We start from the raw sequence: 24,728 nt of genomic DNA, 5'->3' as shown, positions 1-24,728 counted from the left end.
CAACTTATTCTACTAACCTAGGGCTGTATCTTACCACTAAGGGCAAGATTTAGTGACAGCTTGCGCCAGCGCAAACCCTCTTTTGGCGTTAAAAAACTACGGTCAGGATTTATTAAAGACACGCAGTGAAAAAAATGCGCTGAAAAGGTGTGGACAGTTATTTTTGCGGCTGACCTTATTGCATATGCATTTGTAGGAGTTTCCGTTTCAGGCAAAACATTTATGGGAGGAGAGTATTTAAATGAATCACGCAAGGTGATTTACTAAGGTTTGCGCTTATCAAGGTACTGGTGTTTGCACCATTATTTACCACCCCAAAAAAGCAGGTCTTAAACCAGTTGCTAACTGGTAGTTTGCATTGGTCATTATGGAAATGATCTGACTGCGTCTGTGTTCTTTAATTTGCGCGTCGTCAGTAGATCACGCACAGAACTTTCCACTCCCATCGGCGCTGTTTTGGAATTGCGCTCTCACGCTAATTTGCCCTGTTTAGTAAATCTGCCCCTAAGAGTTCTCCTAAATGGCAGTAAAAGTTCTTAGCTAAGAGTTTTCTCTTAAAACATATTCACAAAGCTGCTGAGACCAACTTTTACTAAGGAATAGAGAGAAGTCTTAAGCTAAGAGTAAGGGCGGGGTTGACCTCGTTGCTATGGATGATGTCAACATGCTTATTAACTATGCCCACAGTGATTGGCTCATAGAAATATTTTAGAATTCAAATAAAGGTTTTAAAATGTAGGCTAAATGTCACTATTAAACTAGTATATGTTCAGCCTCTTACATGTCTGCATCTCGAGAGATTGTAGAATTCAAGCGACAAATAATGTTTTATAAACAAAGTTCGGGAGGAGGACCTAATCAGCTCGAGAGGAGGTATATATACACAGCCGAGAGCTGACTCACCTAGTACCTCGACAGCTTTCTGCATCCCTCCGCCACCCCGTTCCTCACTCTCGGCTAGGGATATGGGGTATAACTCGGGACTAAATTCCAAGCTCGGAGCCCTCAATCCCCTTGGACAGCATACCAAATACGCTTATTATATTTTTTTACTCTATTCGATCATTTGTATGTGTGAACTCATGAAAACAACTGCCACAGGTAATCAGACATTATTTATTTATTAAATATTTTTTGCCGTTTTATTGTACATTAAAATCTATAAATCAAAATATGCATTGCATTTAAGAAGAAAAGGTTCAGCACCCAAGGCTATCTGTCGCTATTGCTTCAATGGTGTACATTGTATTTGGGTGGATTGCTGAGGTGAATTGCAAGCAGCAGCCATTAGGATTGTTTGTGATTTTGTCTTAGTGACTTAAGAGTCCTCTTGACTACTAATGTTTCACAGATTGAGGAGCTGGTTTTAGAGCTAAAATACTTTGTGAAATACTCTTAGAGCAAAAATTAGGACTGACATGCCCATTATTTTTAAGAGTTTCTCCTAAATCGGCATGTCACTGTGCGTTCACACCGCCGCCAGCGAGAGCGGCAAAATTCGCTCTCGCCACCCTGCCAGCGACGCCGTGGAAAGATTCGTGGACGCTCTGATGCTCTGACGTAGATCGAATGCTTGGTCTTTTTTTAAACTTTATTTAAAGGGGCCACAAAGCAAACAAGCATGTCGATCGTTATTTTTGCAGAAAATCGATCGATGGAAAGAACTTAACAATTATAGTGACATGTTTGTGTGGTGTGGCTTTTGTGTTCATGGTTAAGTGCTATTCTAATTTGCATTCCCGCTGAAAAAACAAGCATTCTAGCGCGAAAATCTTGCCAATAAATAGTGTTGCACGCCTTCTTATCAAATTCAAATGATCAACCTCTCCTCTATTTTGCTTGGGAACTAATGTGGTCGGAACCAAAGTTTACAGGACTGCGTTCTCTGGAATCCTCTCAAACGGAGCACTTCTAAATTCCGATTGGTTACTGCCGGTTGCCGTCGAACCGTGTCATAGCTCATTACCATAAAGTTGACCTGATTTCAACTCTCCTCGCCGCTCTCACCGTCCAAGACGCGTCGCGCCGCCCTCGCCGCCGGCTCTCATTGAAAATGAATGACTTCCGGCCACTTTGAGGCTCTCGCCAGCGGCGGTGTGAACGCACAGTTAGGAGCTACTAGGAGCCCCATGGGGCCGTATGTATAAAACTTCTCAGAAATGCTCTTAAGAATAGTCTTAAGCTTTGACTTAAGTGTCAAAAAATTCTTAGTAAAAAGTAGGACATCTCTACTTCTAAATGATTGGTGTCATGCTGCTGTGACCTCCACCTTGCAGGCTCACTATTGGCTGATTCGGTGGTTGAGGGTGGCCATTTTGGCCTACTTGTAGGAGATGTTTATAAAGCAGCAAAAAGCAACTTTCAGTAAAGTCTAGGACTGATTCTTAAGTGCTGACTGAGGTGACACTTAAGTGCTGCAAACTAAGGACTACAATGATGTCAACTCAAAATGGCCACCCTCAACCACTGAATCAGCCAATAGTGAGCCTGCAAGGGGGAGGTCACAGCAGCATGACACCAATCATTTATTGCAGATGTAACCCCCCAGAGTTTAACAATGTTCTACATTTTTGTTAATTATATGCAGTACCTTAGGGACCGCTATATGAACTGGGTGACATAGAAGAAAATATTGAGAGAAGAAGACTGTATATAGCTGATACGTACGAGGTGATCAAGCGCTGCTTTTGAAGTACTAAAATGCACGATTTTCTGAAAAAAAGAGTTTAAACTTTTCATAAGATTTATGAAGTTTGTTCATGGGTTAAAAAAAGGAATTCCCTTTGATTTTATTGAGAAAATTCTGCGAACTCTGGTGAGTTTCTGTGTTAAGAGAAATGTTTAGTCGATGTCCTTTAACTGATTAACGATCAGAAAATTGTATATACGTTATATTGAATGAAAAAAAAAAACAGTTAAAAGATGATGTTAATTGAAAGTTAAAATGTTTTTTTTGTATTTGAATTCTCATTATACAAACGGAGATCGGGGAAACTGATAGATTTAATTTTTGATACATTTATTTTATGATGTGCCCTGTATATATGTAAGAAAAAAAAGTATTTATACATGAAAGTGAGTATTTTGAGGTGCAGATGATCAATCTGTGCGTTGAACAGACTTATTTGTGCGTAATGAGTATGCTCGCGTGTACAATGTTATAATTAATAACATTAAGTAACACGTGTATGAACATGTGAGTGATGCTTTTGCGATTTCATTTACTCGTGAGTTTATTGAATGAAAAGCATATTTGAATTTTGAGAGATGTTAACTGTGAATTGTGTTTTGTGTAGATTGTTTTTTTTGTTGCCTGATTCCATTCTGTGAAAAGATCAACTGTGAGCTATGGCGAGCCAGACCGTGATTGGTGAAGGGCCTACTGCGTTCTACTGACGTTCAACGTGGACCAGTTTCCATCTGTTTGCATCGTGGTATTCATTTCAATTACAGCAAAGCTGTTACTTGATACGCACACACTACCCGGGTAGTAGAAAAAGGCCTTACATATACAATTAACTTTACACACACACACACACACACACACACACACACACACACACACATCAACTTTCGAAGGAACCAGGAGGACTTTTGGTCATTTTATTTTTTCTTTATTTTCATTTTTTTTTCCCTTTTATTCTTGGATCTTTCGTGCACAACCTGGACTAAATATTGTTTTTTCCTCCATTTCAGATAGTGTTGTGGCGAGACCTCAATATACTCAATATAGCATTTGTTTATTAAGTTGTTTCATGTACAATAAATGTGCTGGCTGTTAGCTGATTTACACTATTTGGCCTAAACTTTATTTCTATCCTCCTAGAGTCAAACCTAGTCTTATATATTCAGAGTAGTAGAACACTTATGGTGTTCCATTGACAACTTTAACAGTGTTAAACATTTATAAAATCATTATAAAATTCATTATTTAAAAAATTGTGTTGATGCTAAAGAATCTATTGAAATATGTCTCCTCATTTATAGTTAGAGCAATGATGTAAACATAAGTTATATGTCCATAAACATAACAACTGCTCCACAGATCCTCATAAAAGTGACTTGATTTTGCTGCATGGTTTGAACATCAGTTGGAAAGTCAATGAACTGAACTTTACAGTAGTGGCCAAAAGGGTTGACCAGCCTAGGAAAATTGACATATTCAACCTTTATCCAAATATTATTAAAAATGTGTTAAAGATTTTGTAAGCATATTGTGTAGTTATGCTTTTAGTCAATTGTTTTATTTGTGATAATGCAATGAAACATGCAAAACCATGCTAAGAAATTAGGAGCACATGCAAAAACAAGAGAGAACCAGTGAAAATATAATAACTGATTATGTTGTTGTCAATGTATTCTTTTTCCTGTGAGCTTTTTTATTTTTTCTAAACCTGTACCTGTAGTTTGCCTTTTTTGCCAAATAGTTTGGTCAGATAACCTTCACTAAGTTTAATATTTTGTTCTTCATTCATATTTAAAAATATTATATATATATATATATACACTCACCGGCCACTTTATTAGGTACACCTGTCCAACTGCTCGTTAACACTTAATTTCTAAGCAGCCAATCACATGGCGGCAACTCAGTGCATTTAGGCATGTAGACATGGTCAAGACAATCTCCTGCAGTTCAAACCGAGCATCAGTATGGGGAAGAAAGTTGATTTGAGTGACTTTGAACGTGGCATGATTGTTGGTGCCAGAAGGGCTGGTCTGAGTATTTCAGAAACTGCTAATCTACTGGGATTTTCACGCACAACCATCTCTAGGGTTTACAGAGAATGGTCCGAAAAAGAAAAAACATCCAGTGAGCGGCAGTTCTGTGGGCGGAAATGCCTTGTTGATGCCAGAGGTCAGAGGAGAATGGCCAGACTGGTTCGAGCTGATAGAAGGGCAACAGTGACTGAAATAACCACTCGTTACAACCGAGGTATGCAGCAAAGCATTTGTGAAGCCACAACACGCACAACCTTGAGGCGGATGGGCTACAACAGCAGAAGACTCCACCGGGTACCACTCATCTCCACTACAAATAGGAAAAAGAGGCTACAATTTGCAAGAGCTCACCAAAATTGAACAGTTGAAGACTGGAAAAATGTTGCCTGGTCTGATGAGTCTCGATTTCTGTTGAGACATTCAGATGTTAGAGTCAGAATTTGGCGTAAACAGAATGAGAACATGGAACCATCATGCCTTGTTACCACTGTGCAGGCTGGTGGTGGTGGTGTAATGGTGTGGGGGATGTTTTCCTGGCACACTTTAGGCCCCTTAGTGCCAATTGGGCATCGTTTAAATGCCACGGCCTACCTGAGCATTGTTTCTGACCATGTCCATCCCTTTATGGCCACCATGTACCCATCCTCTGATGGCTACTTCCACCATGTCACAAAGCTCTAATCATTTCAAATTGGTTTCTTGAACATGACAATGAGTTCACTGTACTAAAATGGCCTCCACAGTCACCAGATCTCAACCCAATAGAGCATCTTTGGGATGTGGTGGAACGGGAGATTCGCATCATGGATGTGCAGCCGACAAATCTGCGGCAACTGTGTGATGCCATCATGTCAATATGGACCAAACTCCCTGAGGAATGCTTCCAGCACCTTGTTGAATCTATGCCACGAAGAATTGAGGCAGTTCTGAAGGCAAAAGGGGGTCCAACCCGTTACTAGCATGGGGTACCTAATAAAGTGGCCGGTGAGTGTATATATATATATATATATATATATATTCCTAATATTTTGATTGTTTAAGCTAACTTTTTAGGTCATTAAAAAACAAACAAAAGAACAAAACAAAATTCACACATCACTTTTGGCCACTACTGTTTGGTGGTGCTATTTAAGACCCTGTTTTCTGTGGACTGAAGGGCCAAAGTCATCACCAGTGCACTGCTGCATTTTTCCAGTCGCCAGAAAATGTCATTATTACTTTCATTACTGCAGTAAGAGCATTGATTTGTAGAGTGGGGTTATTACATTTGTTACAAATTTAGTTACCTTTACGATCAAGCCTGTATCGTTTATTTAACTCCCTGTCATCATATTATAATTTACATAACATAATATACATATGGTAAAATGGTAAATGGACTGCATTTATATAGCGCTTTCACAGACCCAATGGCCACCGAAGCGCTTTACATATTGCCTCACATTCACCCATTCACTCACTCTTTCATACACCGACGGCGGTGTCGGCCATGCAAGGCGCCATCCAGCTCGTCGGGAGCAGCTGGGGTTAGGTGTCTTGCTCATGGACACCTCGACACTTGGTCAGATGGAACCGGGGATTGAACCACCAACCTTCCGGTTTGTAGACAACCTACATGAACCACTGAGCCACTGCCGCCCCCTGCATATGCTTATATGCATAACTCCAATAAATGATATCTTTTGTTAAGAAAGTGTGTCTTCTCCTCCTCTCTGCTGCCATCTTGTTACTCCTAACTAGGTTAGGATACCTCTCCAGCACTCTTTCATAATTTAGGAGCTGAGACCTAGTCTTGACACTTAGGAACCTTTATGGATCACATTTATTCTTAAGTCTAGGAATAAGAGTAAAATTATGTCATTAATTTGACATAATTTTGAATGTCTAAGGTGGACCATCAAAATAAAGTGTAATCTGAATTAGGCTATATATGATATATGGATGTACAAATATTATATAGCATATATCTATACATATACAGTTGTAGCCAAAATTATTCAACCCCCATTGCAAATCAGGTTTATTGTCAAAATTGACAGACTTTCAGCTGTTTGCAATGAACAAGTTAAACAAAAGTAATTGAAATTGGTGTCCCCAAATTCAACTGAAAGCGCAACTTTTAATGACTTCTGCATACTAAAAATTATTCAACCCCTTCATGGCAAGCATCTTTAGTAATTAATAGAATGTATATATATAACATTTGTGGAGATGTGTATTAAATAAAATTTTGTGTTTACAAAAAATATATATATACTAATCTGATCTGTAAATGAAACCTAGCTGGGTCATAAAATGACATTAGATCAAGTTGTAATGTGTTGCCTGTAGGTGACATGGAGGGAGAATGTGGCTATCTGTGATGATTTGACGATTTTGAAATGTAAATAGGAATTTGCATAAGACTATGCAAACTAGTTTCTCACTGACTATCTTAAGGATAGGTATTAGCATAATTATGTGTGTATACGTATGCGTTTGTCTGTGTCTGAGTACAACATATTTGTACGTACATGCCATCCTGTCTGGTGATGGTATAACCCTGCTGGGGGTAATGCAGAAGGGACACATTCACCCCAATCAGTGGAGTGCCGTCACTGGTCACCACCTGTCCGCGCACTACAGACACCAGGCTGTTAAATAAACACAAACACACACCCCAAAAAGACGTAAATGTGGTTCTGAAAGAAAGCAAAGGTAGTTTAACCATCGCATTGATTTTCAAGGTCAGCAGACTGCTTATTTAAAAAAGCAGCATTCAAGTTTTTATATTATATATGTATAACATTTTTAGATTTTATATATTAAATGTCCAGACCAACTATACAATGTCTCAATCCACTGCACCTGACCTTCCTCTGCTGTTCTGTTTTGATAATCTTAATAGATGTAATTACAGCTCAAATTATTTTACCATGCACCATTTAGAGTCTGACCTGCAATCTCACATCTTTGGACTAATTGCGCGATAATTTCTCAATGCGATAATTTCTCAATGTGCGAACAAAGGGAACCTCAGGGCAGATGGGCGGGATGAAAAGTTTCCTCATCAAGGCATAATCAAAAGCTTCATCAGAGATTCTAACAAGTTGTTCTTAACTGGTCCTATTCTAAGGCAGTAAAGACAAGCAGCAATGTTCATATTGTTAACTTTGCCCGAAAACATAGAACACATTCGCTCAAGAGTCCAAATTGAAGAGGTGCAAAGGTGAGGCGCTCAATTTTTGTACACGGTATGTTAGCTGTTCATACAAAGCATACCAACGGTTGATGGCTTTTCTATCTGCAATATAAAAGCAGCAGAAATTAGATAGGACAACATGGAGTCTTCAAAAGGGAAATTGAAGTTCTGAATTCCTATCAAAAAGAAAAAGCCTATTGTATATTCCGTATGAGTGTGAGAGGCTTGCTCTATTTCCCCATGCTGTTAGATCTACAACCCCAAAACGTTACAAAAAAACACTTTAAGATTGTGGGAAATATTGTGAAACACATCAAACGGCATCACAATTACTTGCATAGCCAGAAGGACTTTCTATGCATATACATTTTAATATGTTATAGCACTGATAAATAAATTATCAGAATAAAAATTACCGGGATAAAAAGCCATGTCACAGTGAAAAGTTTAGCATTATATATAAAACAATATGATGGTCAAAATCTTTTAAATAACATTCATTTCCTAAAGCATCTAAACTAGCCATTTTGTGACCATTAACATTATTAAAAAACTTTTAGCTTATAGCTTATACATAAAAACAACCCTGTAAAATACAGCTTTCCAGCCTAGTATAAAAATATTAAAGAGATAGTCCAGCCACAAATGATAATTCTGTCAACATTAACTCACCCTCATGTCATTCCAAATCTCTTTTGGAACACAAAATAAGATATTTAGAAAATATGCTTCAAGTATTTTATCCCTCCAATTATTTGCACCAACATTTTTGGGTGAGGTATCCCTTCAAGCCACATATTTATCAGTTTAGTTCACCAAACCTAGTGGAGCGTTCTTCAGCAGTTCAAGACCTCCTAACCTGCTGTTAAACGTGTTTTCCCCTGTTAGGGTATGGGTGCCCCCTGGAGCTACCAGAAAGCTGACGCGCTGATAGAAGCCCTGAGCGTCTGGAGTAGGCGAGCTGTGGGGTTGCATTGTGCTGGGATCTGGAGCCCCGCGGCAGTATGTCTGACCCTGACAGGTGCTGTGAATGCAACAGTCTGGGTCCATACAGTCCACCAAGCCATCTAAAATAACAGCAAGGGACTTTAGACGACATATTCAGATGCTTTAAAAATTATTTAGACATTTCTTGTACAGATTGTGTGTAAGTGGGCGCACCATCATAGTAAACACAATTATTTAGCACTCAACTTCGCAACATTTTCTCACCTCCCTCATTGTCCTTGCCATCAGAGCAAAGGGTTTCCATAGCGACATCACACCCCACCCCTCTCCATCCCGACTGGCAGAGGCAATGCCATCCGTTCTGGTCCAGAATGCACCTGCCGTTGTTGTTACACAGCCCTGGACAGCTATCTACCGGGACAAATTCATCAGTTATACACACCGACCAACTAGCAGCCTAGGATGAGTCAAGGGGGTGAAGAACTCACCATAAAGAACTGCTTAAACATACAGGGGAAAACATGGTGAATGTGTCTTAGTCAGTCAAACGTTTAGCACTTGACATTTTAAAGACATCGAACAGGACTCAGGGACAGCTGTAATTTCACATGAAACAGCTGGACAAAATATGTGTTTTAGTATTTTAGAAAATGACTTCATTTTCTTGTTCTGGAGAATAGATTAATAAATTCAGCGAAACACCAACTAGGCAAAATGGTTTGAATTAAATAAAAAAAAATATCATATTTCTGAAGTATCTGAGCAGCTTCTAAATTTAAAAGAAAGTTCTTTAAAAAATACTGTTAAATGATCACATCTAGCAGTGTCCATGTGAAGTAACAGCATGCTGAGCTGATCAGACAGTGTACAGAAGTGCTCCATCATATCCTTTGTCACAGAATGTGTGAAGTCAAAGGAAATTACAGAGGGAAATGCTTAACTAAAGGAGCTTAGCAGCTGCTAAATATTACATTAAGAGACAGTGAGATGTGCAACAATGGGGATTTGGGTAATGCGAACGTGTATATGTGCATGGACTGACTGATGGTTGTGTGTGTGTGTCTGTATGCCTACATTTACACTGTATAAAACAGGAAACCTGAAAACGAACAGATGTGGAGACATTAATACACGGTACATAGACATAATGAAAGTCATGCTTGAGAGACAGAGGGGTCAGAGCCACATGCTCTCTTCAGGGCAGCATGACCTTTACCTCTATATCCTATCCAGCCTGCTATCATGAAGACATTTAGGGAAAAGAATTAAACATGGGGTGTTATACTGCGGTGTGCAGTGATTTAGTGTCATTTTTTTAGACAGCCCAGGCAGCCTCTGCTGGTTTACACACACCTAATATTCTGCGGCTTACCCTCTCCTCAGTAAATATGACATTTCATGATATTTGCATTGTACTGTTGAAGAGCTCGATCAGAGAAAGGCACGGCAGCTTTAGCATTTTTCTTTTCCATTTTTTTGACGAAGCAAGGTCTATGTCTGCGAATCTGCTTTTCTGTTTCATAAACATTTGCATTCAATGAAAATGTATTTAAAAAGGAATTCAATAAAATTATAATTAAACGTTTATATTTTATATAATCACATAGAAAGAAAACCATGACAAATGAAAGAAAGCACTGTACCTTTTATTTTGCTGTCCAGAAAGTGTGCTAGAGATACAATGAATGAACAAAATATTATTTTTTGTGCAATTTTAACATTGCAATTCATGCACATATTTAGCCGATTGGCAACCTGTGAGCTCCCATAATTAATTCATAGAATTTGAAAATGTGCAACAGTGTATTGATGTGCTGTCAATGTGTTTGATTTAAAAATTACTCACAAGTATACCCTGAATAATTTTACATTTTCCAATATGCTGTGCATTTTCTCAAAATGTAATATGATTTTGCCTTTTCAGTCAATTTTGATTACTGGATAAGGATGTTTCAAAATCATTTTGATTCAGATTTGTGAATCATTTGTTAAAAAGATATGGTTAAAATAATTATTTATATAAAAACATCGACCATCACCATGACTTGTGAGCTTTTACTCTACACAATCTCTAACTAAGACTATTTAGCCAATGACATATTATAGTGCTAAATTTTTTACAATACCATTCAATAGTTTGAGAAGGCAAGACTTAAGCATTTTTAATGAAAATCTCTTACTCACCAAAGCTGCAATTATTTGATCAAAAATACAGTAAAAACAGTGAAATATAATTGCAATTGAAAATTAAATATTTATATTTGAATATATTTTAAAATGTTAAATATTCCTGTGATGGCAAAGCTGAATTTTCAGCATTACTCCAGTCTTCAGTGTCACATGATCCTTCAGAAATCATTCTAATTTGCTGATTTTGTGAAACATTTCTTATTATTATCAATGTTGAATTTTTTTTTTTTTTTTTTTCAGGATTCTTTGATGAATGGAAGGATTTATTTCTGACCCCAAACTTTGGAATGGTATTGTATATTCACTATAGAAATCTAACCTTTTGTATGTTATTAATTTCCATGACTTTTACTGGCCTGTAAAATACAATTCTATCTGTGATATTTCCAATGGTTTGACTGTAGGAACCTTGAATATTTTTTTAAAGCTAATCTAACAAAATACAAGGTTCACAACAGGGTTAACTCACCGATATTGCAGTTTTCTCCCGTCCAACCTTGGTGACACTCACACTTCCCCTTTCGACACATGCCGTGCTCACCACAGTGAGCCTGACAATCCTCCTGTTCACACCCTGCCCCTGACCAGCCGTCCGCACATCGACACACACCTCCACCACACACGCCGTGAGGACTGCAATCCGTTGCACACAATTCTGAAACAAACAACGGTGTGTTTTATATAAATACAGTTAAACAACAACAATAAAACAACAATACAACTGAAGCATTTTTTTGTACAGTCACACATCTTGCATTAGTACATGTACATATCTTATGCCATTCAAATAATTATTATGGATGTAGAGTCAGATACTTGTACATTAGATTTAGATTTTCCTTGATACATTTTAATGTGGGACGGACAATGAAACTTTTATCTGAATTGTTGCTTCTTAAATTGAGCATTCGTTAAAGTTAACTTAATGTTGTATTTTTGTTTAACACACATTTAAATTTCATGCACAAAATAAGTTTGAGATCAAACATTAATTTGTGGATGCCTGCAGTACAATTGTAGTTCCCCTGTTGAAGACCCCTGATCTACATGTTGTCTCATCTGCTTTGGCAAAAGAAAAAAATGTCATTTCCTTCACAACAGCACCATGCTGAATTATAACTGCTATGACTGAATGCATCTTTGGCACTCTAATTCTCACTGCTGGATTGTATTTGAATGCTGGGGAACAAAATTGGCGGTAATCCTTTGATAGTTTTGTGCTAAAGCCAATGCACAATGGCTCTGAACTTGTCATCTTACAAGCTGTGACTGTTAACATTTCTGGAGCTCTCCAGAGCATCCATCAACAAATACATGTACACGCACACATTCACACAAGACTTTGTGTCTTGTGCACATTTTCAAGGACAAATGACTCTTTAACAGAATTACACCATGTTGCGTTTCTGTTATAATAACATTTAGTGCCTTTAAAAATGCCTTAATATAATTCACTCCATTTCATCTAGGAGAAAATGTAGCCAAAAAGACTCTCAAAAGGTAATTTGATTTGAAGGTTCAAGTTCAAGGCAACATGGGATTATATTTTTTTTTTATAATTTGAATTAAAAAATATGGTGTGGCTACATGCCAAAACCAGTTTATGGATGGTACATTTAATAGATAATTACTTCCATAAGGCATAACCATATTCTGTAAGTGTCAGCAAATATTGTGCACTCTGTTATTCTAGAGAGACATCTCAAATTAGGAAGACTTGGTTCCATATATGGTGCTACAACAACTTCATTACTCAGTTTATATTATACATTCAATTTACCGTCACCTTAAAATTTCCCAGTGGGCTGCAAACTATTAAACTAAATGAATTAACATGCACACAGTAGAGTTACATCTGCATGTCTGTTTCCAGTCGAACAATGATCTGCATGTATTAAAACAACCTACAGGTCAAGACAAGACCGTAAGATTACATCTGTATGCGTCAGACAGTACAAGGCATTCAATTTTTTAGTATGTATTTTCTGCATAAATTCATATAAATCAGGCAGTGTCTACAATGAGCTAGATATTCAGCTATGGAAGTATTAAGGTTAGAGATACACTTTTCAGACATGCTGCAACCAGAAAGCAATGTGTAGGACCATCTAAATGCATCTGATGACAGGTAAAGAGAAGCTTGAACCTGGATTGCCCCCATCCACCTTCATTTCAACTAATCGTTATGATCTAATATCAATACAGTAAAGTGAAGTAAGATATGGGGAACCACTATTTCAAATGCATTATTTATTTTTTCAATAAAGACATACAATTCAGGTAATGTCTGCCTTGAGTTAGAGATCCAGCTATTGGAATAAGGCTCAAGGCTGAGACCACTGTGCATCTAAACACGTCTGATGCTAGATAACAAGGGCAACTTAGACCTGGCTTTGCCCCATCCACCTTCATTTCAACTAATCATTATGTCCTTAGAACTCACCTCAACGACTCCTAAAAACAGCCAAATAACACCGCCCGGGGCAATTTTGGCCATAATCGAGCCAATTTATCACTGCAGAGAAATTACACTGGTGACTTTTCTCCACCGCTGCCCAAGGCAACCTTTCAGGCAAGTTCAGAATTGGTCTTCCATTAAGCCATTTCTTTGTCAAGCAACTTTTAGAGTAGGAAGAAAGTCCTCTTGACAAATAAATGACGGCTAAAAACCTCAGTGAAACGTAAGTAAAGTCTCTCTGAAGAGTTTGTCCAGGGGAGCCCTTTTGCTGTCCCCCTCAAGAGAAGTTGTTTTATTCAATTGCAAGACCTTGGAGGGTCTGATTAGGTGGTGCCGGCTCTCTGGAATATTAAATTGCTCTAAAAGGGTGAAGGGGTGGTTGATTTTTGTCAATCTTTTTTTTACGGCCTTCTTTTTCTACACCAGTCGATGTAATCAATTTTTCATTAGCGGCAAGGTGTTTATCTGTTTTTAGCACTTCCAGGTTCCAGCGGGAGGCGGGTCGATCCACGCCACACACACACGTTAATTAAAGTTTATTTAATTGAGGTGGAACAGTGGAGGTAATGAAGAGACAAAACCCCAACTGTGCAAGCAAGTGGACTCCCATTGCTCCCACGGCCAGAGCTGCAGCTAAAGTGGCCCGATGCTAAGCTCACCAAACACTCAAGAAGAAAGTAATGGCTTAGTTGCTTTACTACTTTTATATTCAATAGAAGCTAAAAGTTAAAATAAAACATTTCTGTATAGCAGTATTGCTATATTTAATGGCTAATGAAAATCCTTGATAAAATCCAATAAAAAAGGATATGGAAGCATTACCAAAGTTGTATATGAATATGGAAGTAAAACAATATACACATTAGATAGATTTTTTTTTTTAATTGACTGATTAAATGCGACAGTTAAGACATTTATAATGTTCCAAAAAATCGAATAAATCCTGTTCTTTTGAACTTTCAATTCATCAAATAATCCTGAGAAAAAGTATCGTTTCCACAAAAAATTAAGCAGCACGACTGTTTTCAACTCTGATAATAATATATGATAATAAATCTTTATCATATATAATGATAATAATTCTTTCTTGAGCAGCAAATCAGCATATTAGAATGATTTCTGAAGGATCATGTTACACTGAAGACTGGAGTAATAACACTAAATCCGCTTTGCCATCACAGGAATTAATTACATTTTTAAATATATTCAAATAGAAAGCATCTATATTAAAATGTAATAATATTTGACAATATTATTTTTGTCACTGTACTTTTGATCAAATAAATGTACCCTTGTTGAGCATAAGAGACTTCTTTCAAAAACATAAATACCCAAACATTTAAACAGCAGTGTAAGTGTTAATCTAACTTTAGTTCACATATGAACAGAAGATTTATTTTCGTACTGTAACAGTCGAGCACATCAAATTGAATCTGTGGTGATTTCTGTTTTGCTATAACACTTTTTGATAACTGCAGCATCACATTTATTGTTCTCTTCACATTAACATTTCACAAAATTCCCCTATTCCAAAACCACAGGCGCTTGTGAAAGCATAATTCCCAAAACATTCTCTGAAGAAACAGCCTGACAGCGGCATTTCTTTTTCACCAATTACTTACAGGCATCACCAAGGGACTGTAACATATGGAAGTTCTCGCAGCTTCTGTAAGATTAGTGTGCAGTGTGTGCGTCATGGTCACAGGAAATGCTGACTTGATTGAAAGGTTACTCACAACAGGCTAATCAAACTATAAACATTAGTGTTCCTAACTGTGGGGAGCATGTTAGAGCATAGACCCACAACAATTTCCTATAATAGTGATTCAAATACCTACAGTGGGGTGCAAAAAGTCTAAGACCACACTGAAAATTTAATTTCGCGGTTTGGAGTTTTCAAACAAATCTCCAAATCTCTAATCAAACCTTATTTAAAGTTATGACATGACTGATCACAAAATCAGTGAACCAGTGGTACCTGTAGAACAGTCAGGGCCAGTCCAGTTGGCATCACAGATGCAGGTGCTGGTCTCACTTTGGAATGAGCCATGGCCAGAGCAGTGTTCTAAACACAGAGAGAGTTGCGTCTCACAGTTCGATCCGGTCCAGCCTGAGGTACAGTGGCACTGACCATGGAGACAGGAGCCATGGCCCGAACAGGATGGCTCCACACAGTCCACTGTGGAAAACAATACTGTTTTTAGACCCTTTTTCTAAGAGTTACCTTTACATTTTTGCAATGACTTTTAAACAACAGTTCACAAAATAATGTTTAGTTGTTTAGCGGATGTATGAAATCAGTTACCCAGATCGTAATCACAGGTGTAGTCGCATCACATTTTCAATATACACGTTTTTTATCTATGTATTTATCACTTAAAACCTGATAATGTCTTCTTGTGAAATGTCTTGTTTGAAAAATGCTATAATTCTTTAAAATACAGTACCATTCAAAAGTGAGATGGGTGATTTTTTTTTTAAATGTTTTTTTATCACCAAGGCTGCATTTATTTAATCAAAAGTACAAATAGTCCATTAGACAAAAATGCTGTAATATTGTAAAAAAGTATTACAATTTAAAATAACTGTTTTCTATTTTAATATACAGTATTTTTTAAATGTAATTTATTCCTGTGATGGAATTTTCAACATTATTACTCCAGTCTTCAGTGTCACATGATCCTTCAGAAATCATTGTAATATACTGATTTGGTGCTCAAGAAACATTTCTCATTATTATCAATGTTGAAAACAGCTGTGCTGCTTAATATTTTTGTGGAAACCGTGATAATTTTTTCAGGATTCTTAGATGAATATTAAGTTCAGAAGAACAGCATTTATTTGAAATAAAAAAATTTGTAGCATTATAAATGTTAATATTTTACTGTCACTTTTGATCACTTTAATGCATCCTTCCTTACTGAATAATTAATTTATTTGAAAATATCTAACTGACCCCCAAAGTTTTGAATGATAGTGTATATTTTCCTAAAATATTCAATGTATTATGTAATACATTTTTGAATGTTTTTTTTTCCCCTTAAATAGTCCTTATGATAATGATATTACACTTGACCTTACCGTTTTCAGAAAGAAAGGTCTCTTTATTTCTTTGAGAGTTTCCAGACCACACTCCAAAACCTCCTATTAAAATTCAGTGATGCTTAGATGCCATTTCAGCTTCCTGTTGCTATTCAAGAAATCTCTTGAAATTGATGTATTACCATCATGTAATATAGAAACATAAATGAGGGAACAATGTTTGCACAGTGGGAATATGTCTGATCCAGTTAAATGGCTTTATATTCATGCAGTTCTATGATCATGCAGCGCAATCATGGGACCAAATGATGCACATGAGAAGGAAGCAAATACCATGACAAATCCATCATCATGTTTTACAGTAGCAACAGACAATGTGTGTTGAAGGTATCATTTGGCTTTTCCCAAGAATAAACCCATGAAGATATAGAAAACAGGTTGTAAGATGACTCATCTGATCACATTAGTGTCTCTGATCTATTGCTCATAGGTCCATATTTTGTGCTCTGGAAATAAACTACAGTCATAGGACGTGTGATGTACAGTTCTTGTTGAGACTTGGACAGAGCTACTAATTTGATTCAACGCTACTACTTGAGGTTCCAATTTTGGAGAATTTAACAGCTACTGTATCTTGTCTGTGTGTGAAGTTGCAACACTGTTCCTCATTGCTTGAGTTTGAATATTTGGTCATCAACCTCATGTTGTTCCAAATCTTTTTGAAGAATGTTTTAACTGTTTTTGTGCATATAATAAAAGTCAGTGGCATCTAAAATGGCACATTGACTTTCATTGCATGGACAGAAAAACAGAGACATTTTTCAAAATATCTCTGAAGTTCCACAGAAGAAAGAAAGTCATACAGGTTTGTAACGTCATGATGGTGAGTAAATGATGACAGACTTTTCATTTTGGGGTGAACCATCCCTTTAAATATCTGTTAAAGTCAACAGGTAATGCAAAAGCATCAAGCTGTTTTGAAAAACACACATATCAAGATTAATGTCAGACCTCTTTGTAGGTTTAAATTGGCAATTAACTAAATGTGAATGCAGCTACATTTTCATTTGTAATTTTGTTACTTCTAAAGCCAATCATTTTGTTTCATCTGGTCTTTATTATTTTGTGCAACTTTATAATAACTGCAGCATAAAGGCCCCGATATACTTCAAGAGAAATCAAAGAGCGTACTGATGTGACGTCATTTTGTCACATCCTTAAGAAAATATGTAAAAAAAAATATATATATATATATATGCATTTGCTTTCAAAAGCATATTAAACAATCTATTCCCAGCACGTCTCTCTTTTCTGCTGTCGCACTAGGTCTTTCTCTCTCTTCTCGACCTTGTTAAGGTGAGTTACTCATTCAGTTCAATGACAATTATAACATTGGTCAAGTGACCCAAACATAGATATCTATGTGTTCATTCCAAAGTCTATTGAATGTGGATCAATAGACTCAATTGGATTTACCCAGAGAAAGCAAGAGGAAAGGAATCAAAAGACAGGAAATATTTTGTGTGCATGTAAGGGGTATTTTCTTGGCTGTCTGCCTTATCTCAATCCCACATGTAGAATCCATTTCAGTCAGTGGATGCTGTTAAATGGTGTGGCTAATTTATCACAACAAAACCCAGTCTTTAAGTCAGTACACTCATCCATGTAATTAGCTGCTCGGTGGTGTTGCAAAAAGCGTTCTCCTCAACTACAATGAGCTACATGTGTTGCGGTTTCTTTACATACCTACTAAAATCAGTCCAGTTACCTTGATCACAGTTGTCACCTTTAAAGCCTGGGTTACATATACAGGACCCTGTAACACATATGCCATGACCCCCACACTGGGCGTTCATACACTGACCACTGGGCACGTCACATTCAATCCCTTTCCATCCGCTGTAGCACTGGCAGCGACCACCGTTGTACTGACCATTGCCGCTGCACAACACTGGGCACGCCGCTAATAGAGTGAAAGAAATTAGTTAGAAGGATAAAGGTATACCACAGATGGAAGAAACTCACAAAACATGCCCAGGATGTCTTACTTTTGGGTTGTTTTGTAATTTATCTCATTGATGATTATCATTATACCCTCATTATTGTAATACTGAAAGTTCCTCTCACACAATTTTATTTCATTTTAAAGTTAGCCTATAAATTAAATTCAGTACATGATTAATATCTTAGTATTTTAACTCTATATAGGGTACAGTATAATGTTGATTTGGCCGATAATCACATTCTATGACTCGATCTGTAGTCACTAAATTTGGCCGATCTCACAAACCAATTGCAATTTAATGACGTAAAACCATAAAAGGTGCCGCAGACGAACATTTAAACAATATACAGATGAGGATTTTGCAAAATGTCTTTTTACAAAATAATATCTTTCTTTCTATTTTGTGGTTAAATATGACCCCAACATGTTCTTTTGTCAGGTTTTATGACATTCATCCTCATAGTAAAAACTATTATTACAACACCACCACACACACCTCTCGAGCAATATGGTCCAAGGAATCCTGGGAAGCAATTACATGTGCCTGAAACACATTCTCCATTGCCATAGCAATTGTGTGGGCATTCAATCACCGACTCTGCACAAAGAAGATCAGATAATAAAATTGCAATTTATCTGTGGCAAATTAACTGCATTTTTACACAGCTTTGTAACAGCTTTGTATTTGTGGTATAAAAAGGCATAGTACAACGTAATTGTGGTAAAAACACTACTGGAGTGTCTTTAAGAATTATAAAGAGTCTCTTTGGAAGTTGCCTACTGAATTCCCACTTAATAAATAAATGTACAAATTATTGAAAAGGCAAGTACATTCCTTTGCTGTAAATAAAAGCAGATCCTCCTCATGACTGCATAACATAAAAAATAAATTCATATTTGAAGAGAAAAACAAACAGCTCAGCAGCTCAAGGCTTAGAGATTTAGTCTGTTGGCCTCCATATTCCCTGGCCTGACAGAAAGAGATAGCGGCAGAATCAAACTTATTGATTAGCCAACAACTCAGGGCATGCTTCTGCACGCCTCATTATCACTGCTGCGCTCTCTCAGGCACTTGGGTGCAAGACAGAAATATAAAAAAGGCCATTTGAAGGCACCTATAAAAGCTTGTTACAGTGGCCCAATTGCTCTGTCGAGCATCACATTACATAATGTTAGGTATGAAATTACATTTTCAGCTTTGGTGCAAAAAAAAGCAGGAAACAAAATAACAAGCCACTCTCTGCAGTGCATAAACAAAGACGTATATGTACTGTTGTATTACATGTGCTAGCTCACCTAGAACTATTGTGTTGTATGAAACGGGTTCTACAGTGCGCCCATCATTGTAAAAGGCCAGGTGCCACACACCGGTGTGCAGGTACTGAATAAAGCCCGCCTGCTGAACGCTGACCGTAATCTCCAGTCGATCCCTGAGCTCCGGATCCAACTGAACTCGCTCCGGTGAGATGAGCCTACTGCCATCCAGAAGCTCCACAAAGTCGTACTGAAACAAACACAATTACATTTGATGACTATAATTCAGCAGTTGCCAAAAGCATTACAACAAAATAAAAAGGCAAATTTAATATCCAGACACCATGACATTTAAGCTGACATTACCCTGTCTGGTCCAAAAATATCATCAAAAGAAATCTTTTAAAACAGACAGGAAAAAAGGATTTTTTTAATTAATTAATTTGGCACCACAGAGTGTATTATCCACCAGAACTTCCAGTACTTCAAACAGAACATTAAAATAAATAGATAGCCCAACTAATCCAAGACTCTAAATTAAAGTTTCTGCAATTGATTTTCTACTGGTCAGCTACAAAAAGCAATAAGGAGACATATGGCAAATTGGAAACAGCATTCAATAAGCTTGCTTTAGTTTATTGTGAATGGCTTTGGGGACACATTGATTGAACATCTACAATAAGTTGGACAGTTTTCCTCAGCACTCACGAAAGATGCCGCTTTTATTGACAGCTTTGAGTGTTAAACACCCAGCCAATCACTGAGACAGAGAGAAAATGTCTTTCTGTTGGAGGAGTTTGTTTTGTTTTGTCTTGATTAAAGTAGGATCTTGTGGAAAACCTTTGATGGCTGATTCCTTTATCTCTTGTTTTATATTAAATAGCTTCAGTCAATACTTTGCAGACAACGGCTTATATAAATGCAAAATAATCAAGCCAATTCATTCATTTTGGAAGATAAAAAAATGTCCTTTGTCTTTTTTGTTTAAATAACTTATTAAAAAACAAATTTTAGTCACTTACGACTTAATTAAGATTAAGTTTGAAGACTCTGATATAGTTTTACCTGTGTGTGTGAGGGTGGAAGACCCCTCCTCCCATAGACTCCAATCAGGGCGTTTTTCTGAATGGAAATATTAAACTTGAGGAAGTGGGGTTGTTGAATGAGAAGTCTGGACCTCCAGAAAACACCTGGTGGAACAGCATGTGCTACCTGCTGACCCAACTCCACCTGCCCTGTGTCCAATGTGGCGTTATATTGCAGCATCACTCCTACCCTTCCTGCGAGCAGACACATATTAACAATATTAACACATTAATAACTAAATAAGTATTTCATATAGCAAATTAAATGATATTTAGATTAAAGTTACACAACCGTTAAAACATTTGGGTTAAGCAAGATGTTTTTTACTCAGCAAGTACACATTAAAATCATCAAAAATGACAAAAAGCCCTTTATGTTACAAAAGATTTCTATTTAAAATAAATGCTGTTCTGTTTAAATTTTTTTCTTAAAAGAATACAGAAAAATGTATCATGATTAAAATATCTAAAATAAGCAGCACACCTGTTCCAAACATTAATAATAATAAGAAATGTTCTTGAATTGTGGCGTACATAATACTGATCCCACAAGTCCAGAAATCGGTTACATTCGTATTATCTATTATATTATTTGAAGTTTATTCACAGTACACTTATCAGACTTAAATGTGCTGTTAGATAAAATTAAGATACTAAAGTGTTGGGTACTCGTATAGCATTTTCTATTTATTATTTGTTTGCTTGTCTGCCCAAAGTTGATTCATGACAACAAACCCAGTCAAATACCATTCCTTTCTAATGCAGTCAAGATTCATGTTTAAGTTTAGCCTGGTCAAATTTGACAATCATTGACCCATCTGAACTAGATAAAATTAAGAATCAAAAGAAAATTACATTAAAATTACATTTTTATATTTATGTTCAGAGATAAATGGGCTTTTCAATGTTTTTTTTTATCCAGATGAGAGTCTCTAAATGTCAAACATTACTCTAAAACTTGCAGTAGGCATTTGCCATGCTCTTTCATACTCTCCAAAGGCTTTTAATAGAAGCGAGTTGACAGAGTTTATACAACACAAGCAAACATCTTTATATCACACTTCAGAAAGAGGCAGTTAGTCAATTAAATGAACACAATATAACATGGCAGCTTCGCATTCAGAGTGAGGAAATAGTATTTTATTGGTTCGCTTCAAACTGATGCTTTCTAAACATGGTTATTAGGGCAAACCCAGCACAGTGGGTGCTAATCTTTGGAGACTGTCACTCCTCAAGTCAAAGATACCATCACTATTGTTACATTCACAACCTTTTTAAACTTATTTTATCCATCAGGAATTGCTTGGATTGTAAAAAATGACAGTTGCAGACTAGAATGGACCAATGTGATTAGCTGTCCTTGGTGGTTGATTTATATGACTTTATATCTCTGAAGACTAAAATTTCATCTTTTAATATCATTTCATTATTTAATATTATGTATCTGTATTATTCTTTATTAGTATTCACAATCAGTTGTATTATCTTATGAAGTTTAAAATGCATGAGTTAGACTATAGATTGCATGGACACATGTGCTTAAGGATCATATTTTAGACACAGGGAGGGGAGCTGGGAGAGTTATATATTTTGCTTAGAAGTATGTGTGCAATATAACATGTTCCACTGATAATGATACATCAAATGTGTACAGTTGGTATTTTCTTTACAAGGAAAGGAATGTTTTTTAAATGATGCAAATGTACCACTAATGTATACACCGAGGGATAGTTTCTTAAAATGGAAAGTGGATTGTGCCATGTGTAAGCATGAGGTATACATTCCATTTTACATAAGCAACATGTTTTGCTACCTTACAAGGAAGTTATAAGTCCCAGAGTGGTGTATATAAGCTCAATCCCTACTGTATTGAAACATAAAGGCATGATGGGGTGAGAGGAAGGAGAAACATAAAGGCATGACGGGGTGAGAGGAAGGAGAAACATAGAGGCATGAGGGGGTGAGGGAGGAGAATAACAATATTAGGGAAAAGCATGATTTTTAAATCTACAATCTCATAAATGCAACTTTATATCTCACAATGTGACTTCAAACTGTATCTCTCAATTGCAACTTTCTTTCTTATAATAGTGACTGTATATCTCACAATTTGACTTTCTATCTTTCAAATGTAACTTTGTTTCTTGAAATTGTGACTTTACATCTCACAATGTGATTTTATATCTCTCAACTGCAACTTTCTTTCTTGTAATTGTGACTGTATATCTCACAATGAGACTTTATGGGCCCTATCTTGCACTCGGCGCAAATGACTTTGTACACTGACACATGTATCATTCCTATTTTACACCCGCGCAAAGCGGACTTTTCCCTCCACAGACACACGTCGGTTAACTAAGAAATACAGTTGCGCTCCCCGGGGCGGTTCAGCGCAAAGAGGAGGCGTGTTCCGGCGCAAACTTTCCCTCATGCTATTTTGCTGTTCTATAAAACAATTGCGCCACTGACCAGAAAAAAAGTAGTCTAAAGTCAGTAGCGCATTCCGCGTTGTTCTTTATGCTATTTTAAGGGCGCATGCTTGGCCATAATCAATGTAGCGTGTGCACAACGCGCATACACTTTGATTCTCTCATCTAAGCAGCAGTTTTCATTTTTGCAAATCATACATTATTACGATAGATAGATAGATAGATAGATAGATAGATAGATAGATAGATAGATAGATAGATAGATAGATAGATAGATAGATAGATAGATAGATAGATAGATAGATAGATAGATAGATAGATAGATAGATAGATAGATAGATAGATAGATAGATAGATAGACAATTTATTATAAAAGCATACATGTAGCTTACACATTTACCCAAATTATACGCCTGTTTAACAGAAGTTAATTTGGGTGGGTTTCTCCATCCCCAATGTCACTTCTCTGTGTTTTACGGCCCTGACGAGAACGTTGCTCTCCTCGGCTGTGAACCGCTCCTGTTGCGCGCCTGGCAAATCCGCCGTTATAATAGGAATCCGCTTTAGAACAAGCGCGCCTGCTCTTAAAGGGAATGTGAGATGACGCTCTGATTGGTTTATTTCACGTTACGCCCAAACCACACCTATGAATAATGAAGCTACTTCAGGCCAACCCCTTTTAGATTTGCGCCTGGCGCAAGAGGCATTTATCCCGCCGGGAAAATAGCAACAGCGCCGGGATCCGCCCACAAAGTTACTTGCGCTTTGTGCTTTGACACTTGCGTTTCAGATCGTTAAAATAGGGCCCTATATCTCTCAACTGCAGCATTGTGAGATATAGTCACAATTACAAGACACGTTTCAATTGTGATATATTCACAAGTACAGGAAAAATGTTGCAAGTGAGAGATATGAAGTCACAATTACAAGAATCAATGTGACAATTCAGGTATCTCTGTTGCAAATCGTTTCTTTTAATTGTGACTGTATATCTCACAATTTGACTTTCTATCTTTCAAATGCAACATTGTTTCTGGTAATTGTTACTTTATATCTCACAATGTGGCTTTCTATCTCTCAAATGCTATATTGTTTCTTTTAATTGTTACTTTATATCTTACAATTTTACTTTATATTATTAAAATGCAAAATTATGTCTTGTAATTGTGACTTTATATCTCACAATGTGACTTTCTATCTCTTAGATGCAACATTGTTTCTTTTAATCTCAAAATGTGACTATATCTTGCAATTGTGACTATTTCTCATAGTGACTATCTCACATTTGCAACTTTATTTCTGACAACTGACTGTATGTCTCAATTGACTTTATACTGCATCTCAAATTGTAACTGTTTCTCTAACACAAAAATGGGTACTATACTGTACTAAAAACAAGAAAGAAATTGAAAAG

The 24,728-nt window shown here is 36.8% G+C and overlaps 1 protein-coding gene across 5 annotated transcripts in view; it reads right to left on the bottom strand.

Annotated features, from left to right (window-relative positions):
- Positions 1 to 24,728, bottom strand: part of si:dkey-237h12.3 (teneurin-3) — a 160,245-nt gene that overhangs the window by 24,926 nt on the left and 110,591 nt on the right. For 2 of the 5 annotated variants that reach the window (XM_056261857.1, XM_056261860.1), the window contains exons 6-16: positions 20,866 to 21,080; positions 19,843 to 20,050; positions 19,043 to 19,144; positions 18,310 to 18,504; positions 15,478 to 15,678; positions 11,511 to 11,696; positions 10,495 to 10,521; positions 10,068 to 10,088; positions 9,116 to 9,262; positions 8,763 to 8,970; positions 7,236 to 7,355 (exon numbers count right to left, since the gene is read on the bottom strand). In XM_056261857.1, coding sequence (XP_056117832.1) covers positions 7,236 to 7,355; positions 8,763 to 8,970; positions 9,116 to 9,262; positions 10,068 to 10,088; positions 10,495 to 10,521; positions 11,511 to 11,696; positions 15,478 to 15,678; positions 18,310 to 18,504; positions 19,043 to 19,144; positions 19,843 to 20,050; positions 20,866 to 21,080 — 1,630 coding nt within the window. The remainder of the gene's footprint in view (positions 1 to 7,235; positions 7,356 to 8,762; positions 8,971 to 9,115; positions 9,263 to 10,067; positions 10,089 to 10,494; positions 10,522 to 11,510; positions 11,697 to 15,477; positions 15,679 to 18,309; positions 18,505 to 19,042; positions 19,145 to 19,842; positions 20,051 to 20,865; positions 21,081 to 24,728) is intronic. The other 3 variants (XM_056261859.1, XM_056261861.1, XM_056261858.1) reach the window with 2 other exon arrangements.

The sequence above is a fragment of the Rhinichthys klamathensis genome, unplaced genomic scaffold, assembly GCF_029890125.1.
Source record: "Rhinichthys klamathensis goyatoka isolate OS25496 unplaced genomic scaffold, OSU_Roscu_1.1 h1tg000186l_1, whole genome shotgun sequence".
NCBI lineage: Eukaryota > Metazoa > Chordata > Actinopteri > Cypriniformes > Leuciscidae > Rhinichthys > Rhinichthys klamathensis.
This window is presented reverse-complemented; position numbering and strand designations above follow the sequence as displayed.